Raw genomic sequence first — 22,141 nt, forward strand, 5'->3', positions numbered from 1 at the left:
CAAATGATTAATTTTGTGTATGGTTTCCTAGAAACAACGGTGGCTCAACTTACCCCACTCTCCCCTATAAGAGAAGTGAACCTCAACTATTTTCAACTAGTGAAAGCCTGATAATCAAAGCCAATGCTTCATGTATAATTTATACAAATGTATCTGGCTTATATAAGTAAGAGATCTAAATGAAAAAAATGCTGATGTTATTATATTTGATGCACTGTACAGATCGTGAAATGAGATTGATGATTTATTTTTTCCTCCTTACATCTCAACGCCTCCAGCCAGTTGCGTGCCCTACTCGTGATACAGCTTTGAGGGGGCAGAACTAATGTCAAGCGGCGGTGCGCGCTTCAGCGCACTCACAGAGCAAGAGGAGGAACTCAGCGAAGCACCAGTGTGCGGAGTAGCACGGAATCCAAAGACTGAAACACACGGAGAGACCTGGCACAGAGATGTGGCTACTGTCTTTCATTTTACCAATTTTGAGGCTGTATTTAGTCGGAATTAAAGTTATTCTGTATCAACTGTTCAACAAGTCTTTTACGTTACCAGGTTAGAATTTTCTGTTCATCCCCGTATTCATTGAAGTTATTGAATGCAGCTGTGATGATCACTTCTCCTAGCCTATAACGTTAGCTGCTGTCTAGAGCTGTCAGCTAACGTTAGCTAAATAGCTAGTTTAGCTAGTGAAGGCTTTCAACAACAATAGCCAATTTGACAGAGAAATTGACTAGCTAGCGAATTAATATCAAAATGCAAACACTGTTTAACAAATTGTCGAGGAATTGATATAACTGGCTGTCATAAATGAGGCTGCAAGTGTGATGTGATAGATCTGCTTTACATAACCGGTCATTTCAAGAACAAAATATTAAGGTCAGCATTCCATTCTACAAAATACACGCAACCCCATACCCAGACCTAGGCTAGTTTAACCCTACATTTGAGTATAGTGTTTGTATGCTCACTGAGTGAGTACAGTACAGTAGCTACATTCTACAAAAATAGTAGCCTAGGTCTGTAATGGGGAAGGGTTTTTGATATATTCCTATGCACATTTTCAGTATTCATAAATGCATAGTATGCCATAATACCATGCCTTGTAAGGTGAATCACATGTCATGGTAATTTCACTACATATCTTCAGCGCCTTGTGTGAACTATAGTGCTTTTGGGAGGATGGGGTAATCAATGACCTTTAGCCCAGATTCCCCTTTGTTCACATCAGATCTGAATGTCGAAATCCTCATGTGGATTTGTAATCTAGCCTACTTACTGACACAATAGCAGTGTTGTATTCGGTCTCCTTATAGAAAAGGCCAATTAGCCTAAACCCCTCAAACATACCTAAGCATGCAAAGAATTCAGTTGTGTCATTTTGGGCCTAAGCTGTACTGATGTTAGTTTTAGCCTTGGCAAAATATGCTTGTGTAATTGGGCCCTAGGCTTTATGATGAGTGATAGGGTTAGGCAATTTTTTGTTTCCCAATCAAGATAAGACAGGCTAGTAATTAGAGAAATGATTGGATAAACAAAATTGTCAATACTCAAAGCAGATTGCATTGTGTCCCCTAGATTTATGTTTAAATTGACGCAATGTCCTCCACAGCAGGGGAGAGGCAAGCTGAAGGGGCATCTTGGGACCGAGCCATCTAATAGTCCTGCTGTTTCACTCTCTGTCTCATTCTGTACTGGCTCTTAAAATATTTTATTTAGAGAATAGGTTGAATTACAAATAAGAAAAAATGTAGTTATAGCATATTAATTATTGCGTTAAAAGCCCGTATCTGACGTTTTATTTTCCTATTGTTAACCGGTTGTTGACCTTTTGTTATCTCACACTACCTTTATCTCACTGCCTTTGTTAGGTACTCAGTAATGAGTGAAGGCACCTAAAAGGATCATTGTCAAAGGAACAAAATGGAGGCCAAAAGTGCTTCCTCATCTAATCTCCAGCTTGTTGCACATCCAAGGGCAAAAAGTAAAGTATGGAGGTATTTCGGCTTTGACACCGATGCAGACGGGTGTATACTACACTGGAGGAGGATTTACTGTCGCATATGTATGACTCAAATAGCATATTCCGGCAACACCTCCAATCTCTCGTACCACCTGGAGAAGAACCACCCAGTTGAGTTCTGTGAGTTTGTGAAGAGCAACACGGAGCAGATGCGTGAGGCGGTCGCAACGGCCTACTCCAAGATAAAGACTGAACCTATGCAGCAGCAATGTCAGGAAGCCATCCTGAAGCAGAGTCCAGCGTTTGAAAATATCAACCGACGGCATAATGATCTGACATCTGCGGTCATCAGCTTTGTCTGTGAAGGGATGTACCCTGTGTCTGTGGTGGAAGAACCCACCTTTCAGGCCCTTTTAAGGACTGCAGATCCAAGGTACTTGCCCCCTAGCAAAATCGACGTGGCAATGAAGGCCCTACCACAGAGGTACAATCAGATCCGAGATGCAGTGCTGGGTGAGGTGGCAGGGGTGGTGAACTGCGGTGTCTCAACTGACCTTTGGCAAAGCCAAACCCAGAACAGGACCTACATCTCCCTGTCCATGCACTCCCTGAACCAAAACGGACTAGGTTCCGGTTTCTCCATGAGTTCCAAGTGCCTGAAAACCTTTGAAGTTCCAGAGGACAATACAGCTGAGAATATTACCAGAGCGTTGTACGAAGCTTTTGTCGAATGGGGGATAACTCACAAAGTCAACGGTGCCACCACTAACGGTTCATTGGACATTGTCAAAGCTTGCTCTCTTCTGGATCTATCCGTGCAGATGCCTTGCCTTGGCCACACTATAAATCGAGGGATGGATGAGGCCTTTCAGCTGCCCAGAATTGACAGCTTTTTGGGACGTTGCCGTAAACTTGTTGATTATTTCCAACAGTCTGTGATGGCGATGTATCTGCTGCGAGAGAAGCAGAGGCAACAAGGCCTTGCCCAGTGTGTCCTCATCAGAGACAGGGTCCGATCCTGGGGGACCACGCTGACTATGCTCCAGCGCCTGAAAGAGCAGCAGGCCGTTATCAGTGTGGTACTCATGGAGGACAGTGACAACCATCAGCTGAGTTTCAAGGACAGTGAATGGAACATGGTTGAGGGCTTGATTGGAGTTCTGCAACCTTTCAAACTGGTAGCTGACATGATAACAGACTGTAGGTATCCGACCATTAGTATGGTGAGGCCTGTCCTTCACATGCTACTGAACACAACCCTCAAGGCCAAAGAAGGGGACGCAAAAGAGGTCGGCATGGCCAAAGAGGTCATCTCCAAAGTGTTGTCCAGCACATACCCGCAGACGTCCGAGATTGCAACGTTTCTCAACGTCGCCACTTTCCTGGATCCCCGTTACAAGAGGCTTCCTTTCCTGTCCCCCCACGACCGCTCCCAAGTGGAGAGTAAAGTCGTTGAAGAGGCCAAAGCCATTCTTGAGAAACAGAGGAATGAGAATGTGGTTACAGATGAATTGGCTCCTCTTTCTGATGAGCCACCCAACAAAAAACAGACTCTTGACAAACAGTTTCCTTCATGTAGCAATGCAGGCAACCCTTTGGCCGTGATATTTTGCCAGTCAGGCACTGACGAGAACCAAGAGGAGCTACATGCTCAGGTCGTAGAAGAGCTGAGCAACTTCAAATCTCAGAAGATCCTGGGTCTCAACGAAGACCCTCTCCATTGGTGGTCGGACCGCATGGGCTTATTCCCTACTCTCCCCAAGGTGCTCCAGAAGTACTGGTGTGTCCCCGCCACTAGTGTCCCCTCCCACAGACTGTTCAGCTCCTCAGGGACTTTCTTCTGTGGCAAGAGGAACCGCCTCACCCCGGCACATGTAGACCAACAGGTGTTTCTCTATGAAAACTTGCGGAGCTGCAATGAGGCTGAACCTATTGAGGATGACTCAGGGGAATGGGGCTTCGGACAGGAGCAGGACTCTGGGTCAGGCCATGGAATAACTGGGCAGTCCACTGCCCAGTACCAAACAGTCACAATACCCTAATCCTAAAGGAAATACTTAACATAAGACTATATACTGATGACATTTAGTTGTCTACTAGTAAAAAGGATTTATGTGAGTGTAACATTCGGCGAATGTTCTATTTCTGATGATGCTATAATTTTATTTGATTAACTATTTGATGTAGGGCTAAATGTATTTTATTGTCCCAATGTTCAAGTTATTTCTGAGTCATTGTTCGCTTTGCTCTTTGAAGTCCTTAGACTGTTTAAGCTGTCCTTACAGTACGTTTGAGATTAGCTTTGATGTGCCAAGCTTTGTTATGTGTATACTGAACTCGCAGAAGTACATAAAGTATATCCTATATCATTTGAATCTCTGCTTGCTCGTGTTCATTTTGTGTTCAATGTGTCCAATACAATTTCCTCAGATGAGTCCCGATGGGACTATTAAGGTATCAAATTGCGTTTATAGGCTTCAGAAACTAAATGAGCAACAAACTGCCCATTTAACTAACCACCAGCCGCCACTGCAAATGTGATGCAAATCTGTTGGGGAGAAATGTAATAGAGTTCAAATTTTAACAATCCTGATTACCATCAGTGCATAGATAAGCACTGCGGCTCTAATTTTAGTAATGTTAAACTGTCTGGCCGCGTGCAGGCTGTCCTTTGTGTGCTTGTCGCACAAGGTAATTGTATCTTCAGGTGCAGGAACTGTTGTTGTCAAGCAAAATGGATCCATATGGCATCGATAATAAAGGGCTAGAGGTCGTTACAGACACATTGACCTGTGACTCACTTGTCTTCAGTCCAACTCCACACTGGACACTTCAATAACTGCAGATTATAACCCAATGTAATCTCTGACACAACACAAATTGCCCCAAAATGGAAGTACTGTACTGTGTGTTTTATAATGGGCAAAACAAAATTAAGTCAGTTAGCGGAATGATGTTTGAGTTGTACTCAGTGATAGGTTGGACTGGATGGAAGAAATACGGCTGTTTGTATTAACCCATAGATGTTCCATTGTATTGCAAGGTAATGGCAACGTATGGAACTTAGTTTTCTTTTTCTTCCTCACACAGTTTTGCCCAAACAAAATGGAAGGGTTGCCATAGTGACGGGGGGTGCCCGAGGAATGGGTTATGAGACTGCAAGACACCTGGCAAGCCTTGGCATGCATGTGGTTATAGGTATTGTACACACACCCTTTGGTCATAACTCAGTAATCTCCCAAATCATTCTAAAATGCTCAATCCAACGTAGTTGAAGCCTGTGTGCTAAGATCCTTAGGTTCATGTTTTGTTGAATTGTAGCCTAAATGATGTTGTTGCACTGATTTTCACTTAAGTACATAAGGAATCTAATGGAATCTTTGATACTGTACATTACTAACACATCCCTGCCTAAGGCAGTTATTTCCTAACCTAATCAAATTTGACTCATCAATTAAATTTAATAGGGTATTGCAAGGAAATCAATGAAACCCAAATCAGAAGTGTAGGTTTAGTCTTTCACTTGGCTCTCCCTGGTCTCTATGATGAGGGGAGGATACCTGCTGCTCCAGAGTACCCCATTCATCCCTCCATCCATCCTCTTTGTTCCCCTCTCCTCCAGCTGGGAACGCTGAAGAGGAAGGCCTGCAAGCTGTGAAGAAGATCCACGAAGAGGGGAGCGAGGGGAAAGGTAATTTCCTCATGACTATTTCCCTTATAGCCTCTCTCTCCCTCTGTATCTCTCTCTCTCCCTCTGTCTCTCTCTCTCTCTCTCTCCTACTCTCTCTCTCTCTCTCTCTCCCGCTCTCTCCATCAATCGTTTCCACACAGCCATTACAGTGGCCTGGCTTTTAGCTGTGTTTCCCGGGGTAAAAATGTGGGTACATGCTGGTAAGAGTAAACCACTTCTCCTGCTTTGTAACCGAGGGAGGATGTATGTCCACCTGCACCTTGTCAGAGGCGGCTTGGACGCCAGAGTCCATTCCAAAGGCAATTATCTAAAGGCAGCAGGTTTTCTCTTCAATTCCCTTTTTTCCCCCGGTCCCTCCTTCCCTTTAATTTACTTTTTCCATTTATTTTGATAAAAGCAAAGGTCACACGAGTGGGAGCAGGGGAGTGGCGAGGGAGATGTGTTTGTCGGTGCTTGTGTTTGATCAGTACGAGGAGGAAAGCGAACTGCTGCCAACCAGTCTCAGTTTCATTGTCATGCAGATGTGATTTAAAGAGGCTGTTTGGAAAGGAGAGGGAAGACAGCATCTTTTGATCCCAAGCAGGCAGCTTCTCTCTTCCCTTCCTCTCTGGTGCTGAGATGACAATGATCATTGCACAGCTCCAGTCAGCCAGGTTTACATCATTGTCATGTACGCCCTGCGCCACAGAGTAATAATGACAGATGTGGAAATGAGAAATGGGCTAGTTTGTATTAAAAACAAGAGATGTCCCCCTGGTGCCTGGTATCCCCTTCCTCTCCCCATCTCCGCCCAGCCCTGGCATGCACTGTCAGGCAAGCAGTGTTTAGCAAGCCTCTAACAAGTTGTGTGGGAGGCAGAACAGTAAGAGTTCCTACATGAACAGGGATATCTGATTGTCTTAAATAGTGTGTACTGGTAGGCCTGAGAGCCAATAATAATGTCTGCCACATAGATGCATTTCTGAGCTCATTTTTGTATAGGTGTATTAGCTCTATATGTTGGAGTTTGTCCTTGTCACCCAACATATAATCAATCAATTTCACTGTGTTTGTTTGCTGTGTTAAGATTGGATAGTTGAGGAGATTTTTGTGTGGCATGTCACCAGGAATTCTCCTCTAACCTTTGTAGGGCCTGAATGTCTAACCTTGCTTCATCAGCAGCATACGGAGACAATAGAACAGAGTTGTGTGTTGTCAGAATGTGTTTGCTAAGTCACCAGCCAGGCAAGACAATGCTTAGAGACAGTAGCTTCAGGTCCTAGTAAGCCTCGTTCATTCTGCCCCCTCCACAGTTTAACCCTGTTCCTTATTCAAGACGTCTCTACATAAGAGGGGAAACATACGAGGGCCCGGTTTCCCATAGCGATAGAACGTAGGCTTATGGGTGTGTTTTAACGATGAGTCTTGTCTTTACGACAACGGCCAAAGATGTAACATGCGTTTCCCAAAACCCCACGCAGAGAGAACGGTCGCTAAGTGCGTCGTTGAGGTATGTGTCGATACTAATAGGATGAAAGAAAGGCAGCGCTGCTCTCGGATCAGCTTTCTCCCTTTCAAACCTTACCTTAACATTAGAATTATTCCAAAATACTGACAACGGATCAAAGCCTATGAGATATCACCTATAGCATGGTTCCGCAACTGGCATTCTCCAGTTTAATTCCCACCAAAATAAATAAATGACTGTAAAAACACCAGGAAATCAGCGATCAAGTGATTTTAATTTAGGAAAAAGTATTCCCACGCATAATAGAGAGACACGTGATCGTATACAAATGTAAGCAAGGTTTGAAATTATTATGTTTAGTCAAATCTATCTATTTGGGCTTCTTGCGGTCAATTTGCAGCCTTCAAATTATTTGTAATTATGTTCTGGCCCCCCGACCATCTGCTCAAGAAGAAATCGGACAGTATCGTAGCCTACAAATAGCTTAATAAAACTCAATTGAATGAACATTACATTTATATCAATATTATTTAAATATAGACCTATATATAGTCTATACTGTATGTATATTTCGGTTTTCATTTGAAGCATCTTTATATCCTAAGCTTGTTTGTAACAATTGCAAAGACATTGGCAACTTTGTATTTGTAGTCACATTCGTTCTGACGTTGTCTGCGGTCACAGAAAGACAGATAAACAAGTTGATTTTGTGTTAGCTGAGATCTTCTGTGTATAAAGTGACGCGGAAGGGCAAAAAATGACGCACTTATCTGTTCTACGAGTGGTCTGAGGCAGTCATTAAATAACAAGAGTTTTCAAGGGCAAATGTGGTGACGATGGTTTTGTGAACCAGTGCCGAGATTTAAAGATGCTCCTACAAAGTTCTAACGATGAATTTAGCCTCAAAATGGTTGTGGGAAGCCGGGGCCAGAACTATGGACGGCCGCGTGCCTCTGACCAGAATATCAGCAGTCAATTTCCCGATGATTCTACATATTGAAACGGCAAAAACATCCATAGCTCGTTGGTGGACGCTATAACACACCGCGACGTGGGCAAAATAGAGGACGGCCACCGCAGCTTTTAGCAGTTTGTTGTCGCGGTGTCTGAGCCTTTAGTCCATCTGGCACATTTTGGTGTGATACTGTTGGACCGCAACCGCTGTACTACTGTACAGTCAACCTGTTATTTACGATCATCTAGAAACGTACAGTATCTGCTGGTATTTTATGATCATTGCGGTGTCTCAGCAATAAAAGTTGGTGAATTGTCAGAAAGCCCACCTTTTTAGTTTGCGACACCAGTGGCTACATCCATCTCCTTAAACTACTTCCTGATTTTCATACCTCCTTTTTGCAACGGAGAGTGAGAGATGAATCTCATGCCAATAGACATCCTGCTGATTTACCATCCAATCTGTCCTCTCCTCCTCCTTTTTCTGAGCAGCATCAATCTATCCTATAAACTCTTATCCCGAGTTGCAGCTGGACGGTCAAACTAGCTGCCAGCCTGTTGCCAGTCCTCTGTCCTGTCATTGGACAGCAGCTGGTCAGTTTGTCTATGTACAGCAGTAGTCGGAACTGGTCAGAGAGAGAATGTACTTCTGGAAGATGGCAGTATTTCAACTCGTCTTTGGATGACACATCTTTGTTGATATTCCAGATGGCACAACGCCTTCTAGTCTGTGTCCTCCAGCTGGCTCTTTTGCACTGTGACTAGTCTGGAGGATACCCTTCATTCCTTCATGACAGATCTGGCACCATGACAAAGCTCTGGCACTAGAGATGGATTGGAATAATATTTACTACAGCATGGATATTTTTTCCAAATAATAATTGTAATCAATGCAAATATTGGTCAATATTGGACCGTGATTAGAATAGAGATCGCTTATTGGGAACACACATTCTCAGTTGCTAAGTTTTTTAAATTATTTTTTTATGGGTATGTTCATTACTGGAGGATGAATTCATGGTAAAATCCTAAGAGCTTGATATTTACGAGAGTTTAAGTGTTCTAGAGGAAGAAAGGAAGAAGGAGAAAGATAATAAATATGCATTAGTTTGGATATTTTTATGCTATTAGATTATTTCCACTGCAATGATTTCTGAAGCATATAACCACCATATACAGTTGAAGTCGGAAGTTTAAAACAACAATTGTTTACAGACAGATTATTTCACTTATAATTCACTGTATCACAATTCCAGTGGATCAGAAGTTTACATACACTAAGTTGACTGCCTTTAAACAAACTGGAAAATCCAGAAAATTATGTCATGGCTTTAGAATCTTCTGATAGGCTAATTGACACCATGTGAGTCAATTGGAGGTGTACCTGTGGATGTATTTCAAGGCCTACCTTCAAACTCAGTGCCTCTTTGCTTGACATCATGGGAAAATCTAAAGAAATCAGCCAAGACCTCAGAAAAAAAATTGTAGACCTCCACAAGTCTGGTTCATCCTTGGGAGCAATTTCCAAATGCCTGAAGGTACCACGTTCATCTGTACAAACAATAGTACGCAAGTATAAACACCATGGGACCATGCAGCCGTCATACCGCTCAGGAGGGAGACGCGTTCTGTCTCCTAGAGATTAACGTACTTTGGTCAAAAAGTGCAAATCAATCCCAGAACAACAGCAAAGGACCTTGTGAAGATGCTGGAGGAAACAGGTACAAAAGTATCTATATCCACAGTAAAACGAGTCCTAAATTGACATAACCTGAAAGGCCGCTCAGCAAGGATGAAGCCACTGCTCCAAAACCACCATAAAAAAGCCAGACTACGGTTTGCAACTGCACATGGGGACAAAGATTGTACTTTTTGGAGAAATGTCCTCTGGTCTGATGAAACAAAAATATAACTGTTTAGCCATAATGACCATCGTTATGTTTGGAGGAAAAAGGGGGACGCTTGCAAGCCGAAGAACACGGGGGTGGCAGCACAGGGGTGGCAGCATCATGCTGTGGAGGTGCTTTGCTGCAGGAGGGACTGGTGCACTTCACAAAATAGATGGCATCATGAGGAAGGAAAATGATGTGGATATATTGAAGCAACATCTGAAGACATCAGTCAGGAAGTTAAAGCTTGGTCGCAAATGGGTCTTCCAAATGGACAATGATCCCAAGCATAATTCCAAAGTTGTGCCAAAATGGCTTAAGGACAACAAAGTCAAGGTATTGGAGTGGCCATCACAAAGCCCTGACCTCAATCCTATAGAAAATTTGTGGCCAGAACTGAATAAGTGTGTGCGAGCAAGGAGGCCTACAAACCTGACTCAGTTACACCAGCTCTGTCAGGAAGAATGGGCCAAAATTCACCCAACTAATTGTGGAAAGGTTGTTGGAGGCTACCCGAAACATTTGACCCAAGTCAAACAATTTATAAAGGCAATGCTACCAAATACTAATTGAGTGTATGTAAACTTCTGACCCACTGGGAATGTGATGAAAGAAATAAAAGCTGAAATATATCATTCTCTCTACTATTATTCTGACATTTCACATTCTTAAAATAAAGTGGTGATCCTAACTGACCTAAGACAGGGAATCTTTACTAGGATTAACTGTCAGGAATTGTGAAAAACTGAGTTTAAATGTATTTGGCTAAGGTGTATGTAAACTTCCGACTTCAACTGTAGTTAGCTTACTCATACAAGGGACAAAGAACAGCCTCTCACCACTTTCTATCCTTTGTAAATCACGGTCTCTTGGGATGACCTTATACAAGCCATTAGCCGGGGGCATGTTTTGTTATCTCCCACTTAAGATACGAGATTGTTAGCTTGCAAGGCCTTTGTTGACTCACTGTGACTCACACAACACTGATCATTACAGAGCGATGTCCTCTGTCCTCTCCTCTCTACAGGGCTGTCAATTGACCTCTTTGACCCCTCTCTTTACACAAATATGTACAGTACAGTTATGGGTCGTTAGTATACAAACACACATCCCCTATGGGTCTTTCCTAGTACCCTTATGAAGGCATTTACAGAATGGTTTTAACAATAAAAGGCCGATTTTTGAAGCAAACATCCATTTTCCTACCAAGAGTTGCTGCATATCTTTTCATCTGTAGTACTCATTCCCAACAGAAGATCTACATTTATCGCGGATTTCTCTAGCTTTCTCTACTCTTATTTTATGGAACCATTTATACGGCAGCTCAACAATGCTTGAAACACTGTTCACTCTTCACACTCAGTGGGGAAGAGTCCCGTGATTAGTGTAATGCAGAGTAATTTACCTAATTATAGGACAATAATTTGTTTAATTATGTGCTTGAGTACTCGGTTCGGGGGCGCCACAAGCTGTGCCAAGTGGTTCAGAGATATGACATTCTGATTCTGCTGTGGTGTGTGTGTGTGGGGGGGGTAATGTTGTAGAACTACCCATAGAACTAGCTTCAGTCATGACATTCTTGTTCCTGTCTCCTTATAGCGTTGACTTTTAAAAGTTTTGACTTCATTTAATTACGATTTAACGTGGCCCTTTTTATGTTCGAGCAGTGATCAAGAAAAAAAAAAAACGTTATTTCTTTCCCTTGCACTGTTATGCAGATGAGTAAAGTTGAGTGAAGCACTCTGTCTCTTCCTGTGGTGATGGAAATAAGCACGCTATCATTTGGCCCATAAGAATTATTCCTGCATACACAATTACCTCTCCACCTTTTCTTGTAACAATGTTTTGTCGGTTATAGTTTCCATACCAGAGAATATTGGATATACATCTAAACGTGCTTTGTGCTCTTTTATTAAACTGCTGACGATATCATGTTTAATTCATGCCAGGTCACTGAGTGTATTGCCATAATGTAATCTACCTTGTGTTTAGTTTTAGTCTCACGGCTTATACTGTACTACTGAATGAGACCGTGGCTTATCATACAGCTGCTTTATCCTTCAGGGGGAAAGGAAATAAAAGATTAGGATTTGCATAATTAGGATTCCTGAGATGTTGAAAGCAAGGAGAGGACTTTATGCATATGAAATTTACTTTGAACATTCTACTCATTGAAAGCCTTTGCAATGATCTGTCTTGCTGTTTATGGACTGGTATGATCACTTTACTGTTTGTCAATGGTTGATGTAGAACTCAATTAAAGGATGATGTCCTGTCCTTTCCTGACCTGTGTTAGCAATTGGCGTTGCAATACAACTGACTACTACAGTACTACTGTAGCTAACCAGACATCTATGTATTATAGCATAGGACAATTGTAATGTTTGTTTGGGTTTGTTGATGCTATAAACTAGATGCCGGTATATTTAGGCATAGAAGAATGTTAATGTTGTTTGTGTGTTTTGTGTTCTGTTCACAGTGGAGTTTCTGTTCCTGGACCTGTGTTCCCTGAAGTCGGTACGGCAGTTTGTCCACAGGTTTAAAGCCAGGGCTCTACCACTTCACGTCCTTGTCAACAATGGTACTTATACACCTCTTTATTCAATACTCCACAATATTCACCTTTAAAGTAACTTCCTGTAGTTATTTCATCTGAAAATATAACAAACACAGGTTGTCGTCAACCCATGAAAATACAGTGTCTCCTGGTCCTAGGCGGCCTCCGAAATGGAACCCTATTCCCTATAGTGCACTGCTTTTGACCAGAGCACTATGAGGTAGTGCTCTGCTATAGGAATATGGTGCAATTTCAGGCAAAGCCCTTTTGTGTAGTCCTCCAGGGCAGTTTGTTTTAACAAAATAGCTTTTATTGAGAGAAGGTCTTTGGAGACTCCGGTACGGACTGGCTGGGGGGGGGCTCCATGCTGGGGTAACAGTCAGCCACTCTCTGCCTACAAACAGGCTGAATTAATAATTCACCAGTCTGCAAGATGCTCTCAGCAGCTAACGTCACATATCACACCTGGCTGATGGATAATGGATGATAGATGCCGAAGGAAGGACGTAGGGCAGACGTTAGTGCCACCCCATTGAGGGAGTAATGATAGGGAAAGGTCATCACTACACAGACCCCGGTTGCGTCCCAAATGGCACCTTATTCTCTATATAGTGCGCTACTTTTGACCAGGACCCATAGGGCTCTGGTAAAAAGTTCTGCACTAATTACGTAATAGGGTGCCATTTGGGACGCAGGCCCCTATAGCATTCCGATTTCCCTGAATTCCCCCCGTCAGTAGAGTTGTCGTCATGCCATGAGTTTTCTCTGTCTATGCCCTATGTTTTAGTAAGCTAAGCAAGGCCTGATGCCAACTTGGATTTCTTTGACTTTAGACATCTAATTGCATGTCCAATAGTGTTATTGACAAAGGCATTGTTGTAATCTCCATTACCATGTGGTCAATGGTATTTAATGAGCTGTTTCAATCTCCATTAGGGGATGGTGTGTGCTTGAGAGACCATAGACTGATAGACTGGTCCTCTGTAGCTCAGCTGGTAGAGCACGGCGCTTGTAACGCCAAGGTAGTGGGTTCGATCCCCGGGACCACCCATACACAAAAATGTATGCACACATGACTGTAAGTCGCTTTGGATAAAAGCGTCTGCTAAATGGCATATATAGACAGGTCTTGTTGACCATCGTCTGCGAGTCTTATAGCACACCTAGAGGTCAGGCATCTATTCAGAGGGAGTGTTTTTAATAATAATGTAATACGAATATATGCCACTTAGCAGACACTTCTATCCAAAGGAACTTAGGCCTACACAGACAAAAGATGTATGCACTCACTGTACTGTAAGTCTTCCAGTGAGTGCATACCTTTTTTGGCATGTGTACCGTATGTGATCCCTACGAGAATTGAACCCACGACCTTAGCAGTTCCATGTATTTCTCATTTAAAAATCACTCAACAGAAGTATCAGTTACTGTATATCTGCATAGACAGCTGTTATATCTTGTTGACATATTGATTGAATATTTCTAGGGAGTCTTTCCTAGCCACTGTGCTTCTGCCTCTGCATTGCTTGCTCTTTGGGGTTTTAGGCTGGGTATCTGTAAAGCACTTTGATTGAAATGTCATATTGCTTGTCCTTTATAGCCGGTATCATGCTGGTTCCCGAGGGAAAGACGGAGGACGGTTTTGAGCTGCACTTTGGTCTGAACTATCTGGGACACTTCCTGTTGACAAACCTCCTCGTGGACAAACTGAAGAGGTCTGGGAGACACGACGCCTGCTCCCGCGTCGTCACCATGTCCTCCGCCACACACTACGTTGGAAGACTCAATATGGAAGACCTACAGGGCAGGTAGGAACCAGGACCTGCGGCTGTATTCACAGAGCGTCTCAGAATGATCCCAGATCAGCACTCCTATGCTGAGGCGCTTTATGAATACGGACCCAGATTATTTGGGATATGGCTTCCAACATTGCTCGCAGGTGTCCAATTGATTGCTGAAATTGAATCAATCGCTCTAAATCAAAATCCCAACATGGTATTGTAATCTCTTTGGTATTAGTCATGGTTGATGGACAATGAAGTAGCACATTTAAAACACTTATCACTGTGGCAGTAGTATTTATCTGTTGGCTATGGGTGAATGTCATTCTCACTTCAAGATACAAGCTATATCCAATGAATCTAATTGACCGACAAAGCTCCTTGATTCCCATGAGTTCCCTTCTAGATACTCTTTAAAATATTTACCTCAATAAAAACACTAAAATGTTCTAAAATGTTCTTACCAGGACAACATTATTAGTTTTGATGACAGATAGTGTTGCGTGATAAACCATTATTATCAGTCTGTATTGAGAGGCTCCTTGCCTCAAGGGCAGAACAGCGGTGTCTCTCTTTCTCGCCTGTGATGTGATAGATGGCATCGTCACATCTGGGAGAAATGAGTGGATGCTGCTGCTGGCTACAAGGGCTAGGCACAACGGTGCTACCTAGAAACAATCTAACGGTGTAAGAAAAAGAAACGGGGGGAAACACTCTCTCTCTCTCTCTCTCTCTCTCTCTCTCTCGCCCTCTCCCTCTTTCTCCATTCCTCCCTCTCTCTCTCTCTCTCTCTCTCTCTCTCTCTCTCTCTCTCTCTCGCCCTCTACCTCTTTCTCCATTCCTCCCTCTCTCTCTCACCCTCTCTCTCTCTCTCTCTCTCTCTCTCTCTCTCTCTCTCTCTCTCTCTCTCTCTCTCTCTCTCTCTCTCTCTCTCTCTCTCTCTCTCTCTCTCTCTCTCTCTCTCTCTCTCTCTCTCTCTCTCTCTCTCTCTCTCTCTCTCTCTCTCTCTCTCTCTCTCTCTCTCTCTCTCTCTCTCTCTCTCTCTCTCTCTCTCTCTCCAGGTCCTGCTACAGTGCGCATGGTGCCTACTCTCAGAGTAAACTGGCTCTAGTTCTCTTCACATACCACCTGCAGGAGAAGCTAACAGCAGGAGGGTTCCCAGTAACATCCAACGCAGTAGACCCAGGCATGGTGGACACTGACCTGTACAACAACCTCTGTATTCCAGCCCAGGCAGCCAAGAAACCTGTGGCTAAAATGCTGTTCAGGGTAAAGTAGAATCTTAATCTAGATGACCATTCAAATATTTAAAGCCCAGTTTATTGGGGTTAGGAACCTGAGACAAAATGCATCAAATATAGATGTGGGCCACATGATGTGTCAATGTTAAAGTTTAGGTTGCGTGTTATTCCTTCACAAAACTAACAACAGTGTCATAGTATTTCACCTAACAGTCTTTTACTTCACTATAGGATAACATAAACTATGCTGAAAGTTCTGTAAGACTGTTCAAGGTACGGTAAACGACCTTCTACAAATACTTAGGAATTTGGCATACTTGAGGGAGAAATGGACCAAAGATAGATATGGTAATAGGAAAAGCTTCTACGCTTGACCAAAGCTTAACAGCGGTGATTGATTAGAATACTAATAAGGTGCAACACATGTGGAATGGTCCAACCTCTTACTATTTAGCCTTCATGCTGTATTTGCTGTTTATCATATTGCTGTAGAATCCCTGTGTTTTAAAAATGATTATAATTGCTATGTTGGGGTTCTGAGATAATATAATAATGTAAATTATAGTTACATCAAAGGGTGCGTTAAATGGGGTGGTTATCAATTAATTTATAACCACAGGTGAGTGAGAGGCACAGGAGGTTGGTGGTACCTTAATTGGGGAGGACGGGCTCGTGGGAATGGCTGGAGCGGATTGATATCAAATTCATCAAACATGGTTTCCAGGTGTTTGATGCCATTCCATTCGCTCTGTTCCAGCCATTATTATGAGCCGTCCTCCCCTCAGCAGCCTCCACTAGTGAGAGGGTGTGTGTATTTATGAAAACTCCATCACAATTTGTGAGAAGCCTGTGCAAACGGCACAGAATAATTCCCATTATAATTAGCAGGTTGGCATTTTTCGTCATGAATCATGCCCTGGAGGCAGCTCTGCAGAGTGGTCACTAGCTAGCACAGCCACAAAGTCATCAAATCATTTAAAACCTAACCCTAACCTTAACCACACTGCTAACCCTAATGCCCAGACCTTAAATTAAGAACAAAAAAGCAACTTTTTGTTTTCAGGAATTTTTACAATATAGCCAATTTTGAATTTGCAACTGTTCTGCCTTAAAGACAAGACTAGTCCCAAAAAACATCAACCTGCTTACAATTTTGCCGCATACAACAATTTAGCTGCAAATAATGCAGTAATGGCAATTTTGTTTATTTCTTAATGATTTAAATCGCCCTTAAATCTGCATCTAAAATGTCACATTCTGTATTAGTGTAGTCTAATAGGGACAGTGTAGCCAATTAGCTTGTTTGCCTGAATAGTTTTAGATGACTGTGTACTTTTTAACACAGAGAACTGTGCTGGGAAATTAAGCCTTACCTAGTTGGGCTTTAAGAGTAAAAAGTATATACAGTATTTCGAGGGTGACAAAGATAATGATAGCCTGAAAAAGAGCTGGGTTTCATTTCCTCGATACTCATATTCCACAAAGATAATGAGAGTTGATATTGTCAGATATTGTTATCTATCTCCATCATAATTTCCTTTTGGAGGCTGTTGTCTTGGAACTGGGGTCTAGTGGTGAATCATATTTCATTATCTGATGGTTCGGGTTTTGTGTGTTTGGAAATATGTCTCATATCCACTGAGGTTTGGATTGCCAAGTATTGCAGCATTTGTATTGCTGCATTTGTTTTGCAGCATTTGTATTGCCAACTAACTGCAATATGGAGGGCAGCTATGTGATGCCCACTGGCCACAGAAGGTTGCTCAATCCTATGTCCATATTACAAGTGATGATCACCCTAAGAAATATGGACATGCATGAAATATTGTTTTGTTCAATGTTCATCACGTTTCCTTTCTCTATGAGTATTTATTTTATAAGTGAGACATCTATTATTTTATTTGTATTTGTGCTCTCTAAGACGTGTATACTAATTTCTGGACTGGTGGTCTTGTCTTGTGGCCCATCTGTTGAATAATTTCATTATGGGCTATTTCACATCTACTGTTTGGAAATCAAGCCGGCCTGTCTGTCGGTGTCTTCATTCACATTTTCCACTCAAGGTGTTAATCACATTGTCTCTGTTTTTGGCCATACAACAATTGGGATTACTAAAACCTCATCTCTAGTCCAAATATATTGTGGGGAGCAAATTCTTCTTGACTCTTTGAAGTTCCCACCGGCAAAGACATTCACTCTCTATGTGTTGTTGATTGTGTTTGTGTGGTTAAATGAGGGACGTGAATACAGATTCCCACGGGCAGCGAGTGTAGTGTTTAAAATGCTCTGTGTTGACGTTTGTTTCTCCTCCAGTGCAGTGGGCCCATTTAGGAGCCGCCATATGCCCCTTATATAAGCTCCAGGCGTTCCAGAGCAGTAGACATGGCCTGCAATAGATCAGTCTGGCTCTGCTTCCTCCTCTCTAACCTCTTCCACTTAACCTGCCTGCTGCTGCCCGGCCTGCTGCACATCACTCACCACAGGCTGCTGCTGCCAGACAGACGTGTTAGTTCACCTGAGAGCTCACAGACCCCTTAGATTGCTGTAACAACTGTTTGTCGTATATCTAAATAGCCTAACTCTAATCTCGTCTGCCCAGCTGCCGCTCTAGCGATTGAGCCTGGGGACAAGGTGTAACTAACTGAAGCTGCTTAGCAATTCAGTTGTGAAATGTATTTAACATTTTGAAAATGGAACAGAGGACTACAGTGAGGGAAAAAAGTATTTGATCCGCTGCTGATTTTGTACGTTTGCCCACTGACAAAGACATGATCAGTCTATAATTTTAATGGTAGGTTTATTTAAACAGTGAGAGACAGAATAACAACAAAAAAATCCAGAAAAACGCATGACAAACATTTTATATACGTTTATTTGCATTTTAATGAGGGAAATAAGTATTTGACCCCTCTGCAAAACATGACTTAGTACTTGGTGGCAAAACCCTTGTTGGCAATCACAGAGGTCAGACGTTTCTTGTAGTTGGCCACCAGGTTTGCACACATCTCAGGAGGGATTTTGTTCCACTCATCTTTGCAGATCTTCTTCAAGTCTTTAAGGTTTCAAGGCTGACGTTTGGCAACTCGAACCTTCTGCTCCCTCCACAGATTTTCTATGGGATTAAGGTCTGGAGACTGGCTGGGCCACTCCAGGACCTTAATGTGCTTCTTCTTGAGCCACTCCTTTGTTGCCTTGGCCGTGTGTTTTTGGTCATTGTCATGCTGGAATACCCATCCACGACCCATTTTCAATGCCCTGGCTGAAGGAAGGAGGTTCTCACCCAAGATTTGAATGTACATGGCCCCGTCCATCGTCCCTTTGATGCGGTGAAGTTGTCCTGTCCCCTTAGCAGAAAAACACCCCCAAAGCATAATGTTTCCACCACCATGTTTGACGGTGGGGATGGTGTTCTTGGGGTCATAGGCAGCATTCCTCCTCTTCCAAACACGGCGAGTTGAGTTGATGCCAAAGAGCTCGATTTTGGTCTCATCTGACCACAACACTTTCACCCAGTTCTCCTCTGAATCATTCAGTTGTTCATTGGCAAACTTCAGATGGCCCTGTATATGTGCTTTCTTGAGCAGGGGGACTTTGCGGGCGTTGCAGGAGTTCAGTCCTTCACGGCGTAGTGTGTTACCAATTATTTTCTTGGTGACTATGGTCCCAGCTGCCTTGAGATCATTGACAAGATCCTCCCGTGTAGTTCTGGGCTGATTACTCACCGTTCTCATGATCATTGCAACTCCATGAGTTGAGATCTTGCATGGAGCCCCAGGCCGAGGGAGATTGACAATTATTTTGTGTTTCTTCATTTGCGAATAATCGCACCAACTGTTGTCACCTTCTCACCAAGCTGCTTGGTGATGGTCTTGTAGCCCATTCCAGCCTTGTGTAGGTCTACCATCTTGTCCCTGACATCCTTGGAGAGCTCTTTGGTCTTGGCCATGGTGGAGAGTTTGGAATCTGATTGATTGATTGCTTCTGTGTACAGTTGTCTTTTATACAGGTAACAAACTGAGATTAGGAGCACTCCCTTTAAGAGTGTGCTCCTAATCTCAGCTCGTTACCTGTATAAAAGACACCTGGGAGGCAAAAATCTTTCTGATTGAGAGGGGGTCAATTACTTATTTCCCTCATTAAAATGCAAATCAATTTATAACGTTTTTTGACATGTGTTTTTCTGGATTTTTTGTTGTTATTCTGTATCTCACTATTCAAATAAACCTACCATTAAAATTATAGACTGATAATTTCTTTGTCAGTGGGCAAACGTACAAAATCAGCAAGGGATCAAATACTTTTTTCCCTCACTGTACATCCTGTTTATGAAAGCATTAATGTTGCAGGTTCGAATGATTGATAGAACTGGGCTTCAGTTTACAATTTTGTTTCAGTTTACAATTTTGAAAACAGAACAGAGGACCACTATATCGTGTTTATGAAGAACATGCCTGTCCCGCCATAAAAAAAAGAAGTTATTTCTGTGTCATCTCCAGACCCCAGCCGAGGGAGCGTCTACAGCTATCCTGGCTGCTTCTGCGTCTCAGCTGGAGGGGGTCGGAGGCTGCTACTTCTATAACGGGGAGAAAGCCGAATCCGCTGACATTACTTACGATCACAACGTGAGGGCTGAGCTGTGGAAACAGAGCTGTGCGCTGGTTGGTCTTCAGGAGGCCTAGAGGAGGAACCAGGAACCATGACCTTAGAAATATGCCAAGATCAGCGGCATGACACCTCCCTCCAGCATCAACAAAAACTAAGCTGCGTCCCAATTCTCAACCCTTCCCTTTGGCCCTAAGTGTGCACTTGTTCCCTTCCCTTCATGGATTTAAAAGCACTGGTATAGGAAATATGGTAGCAACTCCCTCTAGCCTAGGCTGACACCAATCCAATGCTTTTAAATTCATGGGGAGGAGAGCATACTTTAGGAGTATTGGGATACAGCCCATGTCAACCCCAGCCAGCACTGCATAAAGCGACAGCCTGTGGACTCCTGATTACTTAGCAACATCTAGCTACAGCACAAACTTTGGTTGTTGCCTCTACTGTAACTGTCCTCTCTTGACCTCTGTCCTCATAGCACTGCATAACACATCAGCAATGGAATCGACTCTTCAGCATATCATATCTTCTAACATATCTTATCCTCTGCAAAGACAGTTCTGAAGACACTCATTCTATCATGCGCCAAGTACTATTAAACACATGCTGAACTGCACATTGAGTGATGGAATTTATGTTTTTGATATTGCAATACAAGTTCTGCTGCCAAATTTATGCCAAAAAATTAGCCGTTGTGTTAGAAAATGTCAGAGCCAATTTCTGGTCCCAGTCCGCCCCTGACTCCCATCAAGGACTGGACCATATATCTGTAGATGTACCGCCTCATAGCTGTGATCAAAAATGTAATGTAAAATATGCTTTGGTGAAGGGCTAACAATGAAACAACCATGAGACTCGAACTTGGTTAGCCTTATTCCCGCTTAATTTACACTTGCCTCGTTTAATGCGTGTCCAATCCTTGTTGTTGTCATCATCCAGGAAAAGAACTAACAGCGAGCTTCCTCATAGTACAGTAGATGCCTTTGCCTTGTTTGACTTACTGTGCCCAGAGGGGATATTCCGCCCTGCTATCTCCACTTCACTGTGACTGATGTGAAATGTTGTAGTGATTTTTGATGTCTCTGTGCCATACTGTGATAACAAAATGATGCTCATCTTTAAATGTTCTGAAACAGTAGTAACATGTTAATGGTTGGTGGATCATATTTTCAGACATGTTTTTTGCCATTTTCATCTGACTAGAAGATTCTGAATCTTTAAATTACTGTAAGTGGTTCTCGTGATAAGAGGTTTCTAGTGTGGAGAGTTCTAACTTGGATGCTGCCTGCAATTTGTGCTCAGGTTTGATGGCTGCTTGAATTACAAACACTTGCTATGACATCTTTTAATTAAGATGGGTAATAGGGACTGCACATTTTCATTATTTAACTATGCTTCTTCTAGGTGTCTCCAATCCATTTTAAGTATGCCTGTCGAAATGTTCATACAGGATATCGTCAATGTTTTGTCTAAGTGTTTTGTGTTCAAGTACTGTATGTGTATGTATGCCTAAGCAGTGTAAGGTTCAGTTCTGTACACATATGTGCGCATTGGATAAAGCCAAATACATGCCCCGGACAACTGTCATTCAATAACACCAGTGCCAATACTCACATGCTCTTTAGAATACTAATGAGGGAGGTTGAAGAGAAGAGGACTCTTCTCCAAGCTTCCATCTGCTTTTGTTACAATACAAAATGTGTTATGAGTCTAATGCTGGATAAAGGAAGACATAAGAGATAGATAAACATTATAGATAAAATACATCCAAGATGTAAACATTTCAGTAGGACATTTTAATCTGAAGTAATTCTGTTATTAATTGTATTACCACAATCACTGTGAACAATGCCTTGTTTACCAAGTTTAATTTAGTTGTATTGTACTAATTAATTAAGTAGTTATTCATTTGAGTTTCAAGTCATTGAGTGATTCTTAGATGTTACTGTGTTGTCCTCACTCATCATAGAGAAGGATGTCCACATTGGACACAAATCAAAATAAAAATCTATTGTAAAGAAA

The 22,141-nt window shown here is 42.5% G+C and overlaps 2 protein-coding genes across 4 annotated transcripts in view; both read left to right on the forward strand.

Moving 5' to 3' along the window:
- Window positions 1-22,141, forward strand: part of dhrsx (dehydrogenase/reductase (SDR family) X-linked) — a 35,446-nt gene extending 13,305 nt beyond the window's left edge. For 2 of the 3 annotated variants that reach the window (XM_041878660.2, XM_041878659.2), the window contains exons 2-7: window positions 5,048-5,155; window positions 5,580-5,648; window positions 12,418-12,519; window positions 14,096-14,303; window positions 15,338-15,545; window positions 20,014-22,141. In XM_041878660.2, coding sequence (XP_041734594.2) covers window positions 5,101-5,155; window positions 5,580-5,648; window positions 12,418-12,519; window positions 14,096-14,303; window positions 15,338-15,545; window positions 20,014-20,196 — 825 coding nt within the window. In that variant the 5' untranslated portion in view covers window positions 5,048-5,100 and the 3' untranslated portion in view covers window positions 20,197-22,141. Of the gene's footprint in view, window positions 1-337; window positions 550-5,047; window positions 5,156-5,579; window positions 5,649-12,417; window positions 12,520-14,095; window positions 14,304-15,337; window positions 15,546-20,013 lie in introns of those variants that run through there. The other variant, XM_041878658.2, reaches the window with a different exon arrangement.
- On the forward strand, window positions 463-4,332 carry LOC121568080 (E3 SUMO-protein ligase ZBED1-like). The gene is made up of 2 exons (XM_041878657.2): window positions 463-549; window positions 1,866-4,332. The coding sequence occupies exon 2, from the start codon at window positions 1,918-1,920 to the stop codon at window positions 3,997-3,999; it is 2,082 nt and encodes a 693-aa protein (XP_041734591.2). The 5' UTR covers window positions 463-549; window positions 1,866-1,917; the 3' UTR covers window positions 4,000-4,332.

The sequence above is a fragment of the Coregonus clupeaformis genome, chromosome 6, assembly GCF_020615455.1.
Source record: "Coregonus clupeaformis isolate EN_2021a chromosome 6, ASM2061545v1, whole genome shotgun sequence".
Taxonomy (NCBI): domain Eukaryota; kingdom Metazoa; phylum Chordata; class Actinopteri; order Salmoniformes; family Salmonidae; genus Coregonus; species Coregonus clupeaformis.

Bases quoted from the DNA above. Each gene is read 5' to 3' on its own strand.
- LOC121568080 (XM_041878657.2), top strand. From the start codon at position 1,918: ATGGAGGCCAAAAGTGCTTCCTCATCTAATCTCCAGCTTGTTGCACAT.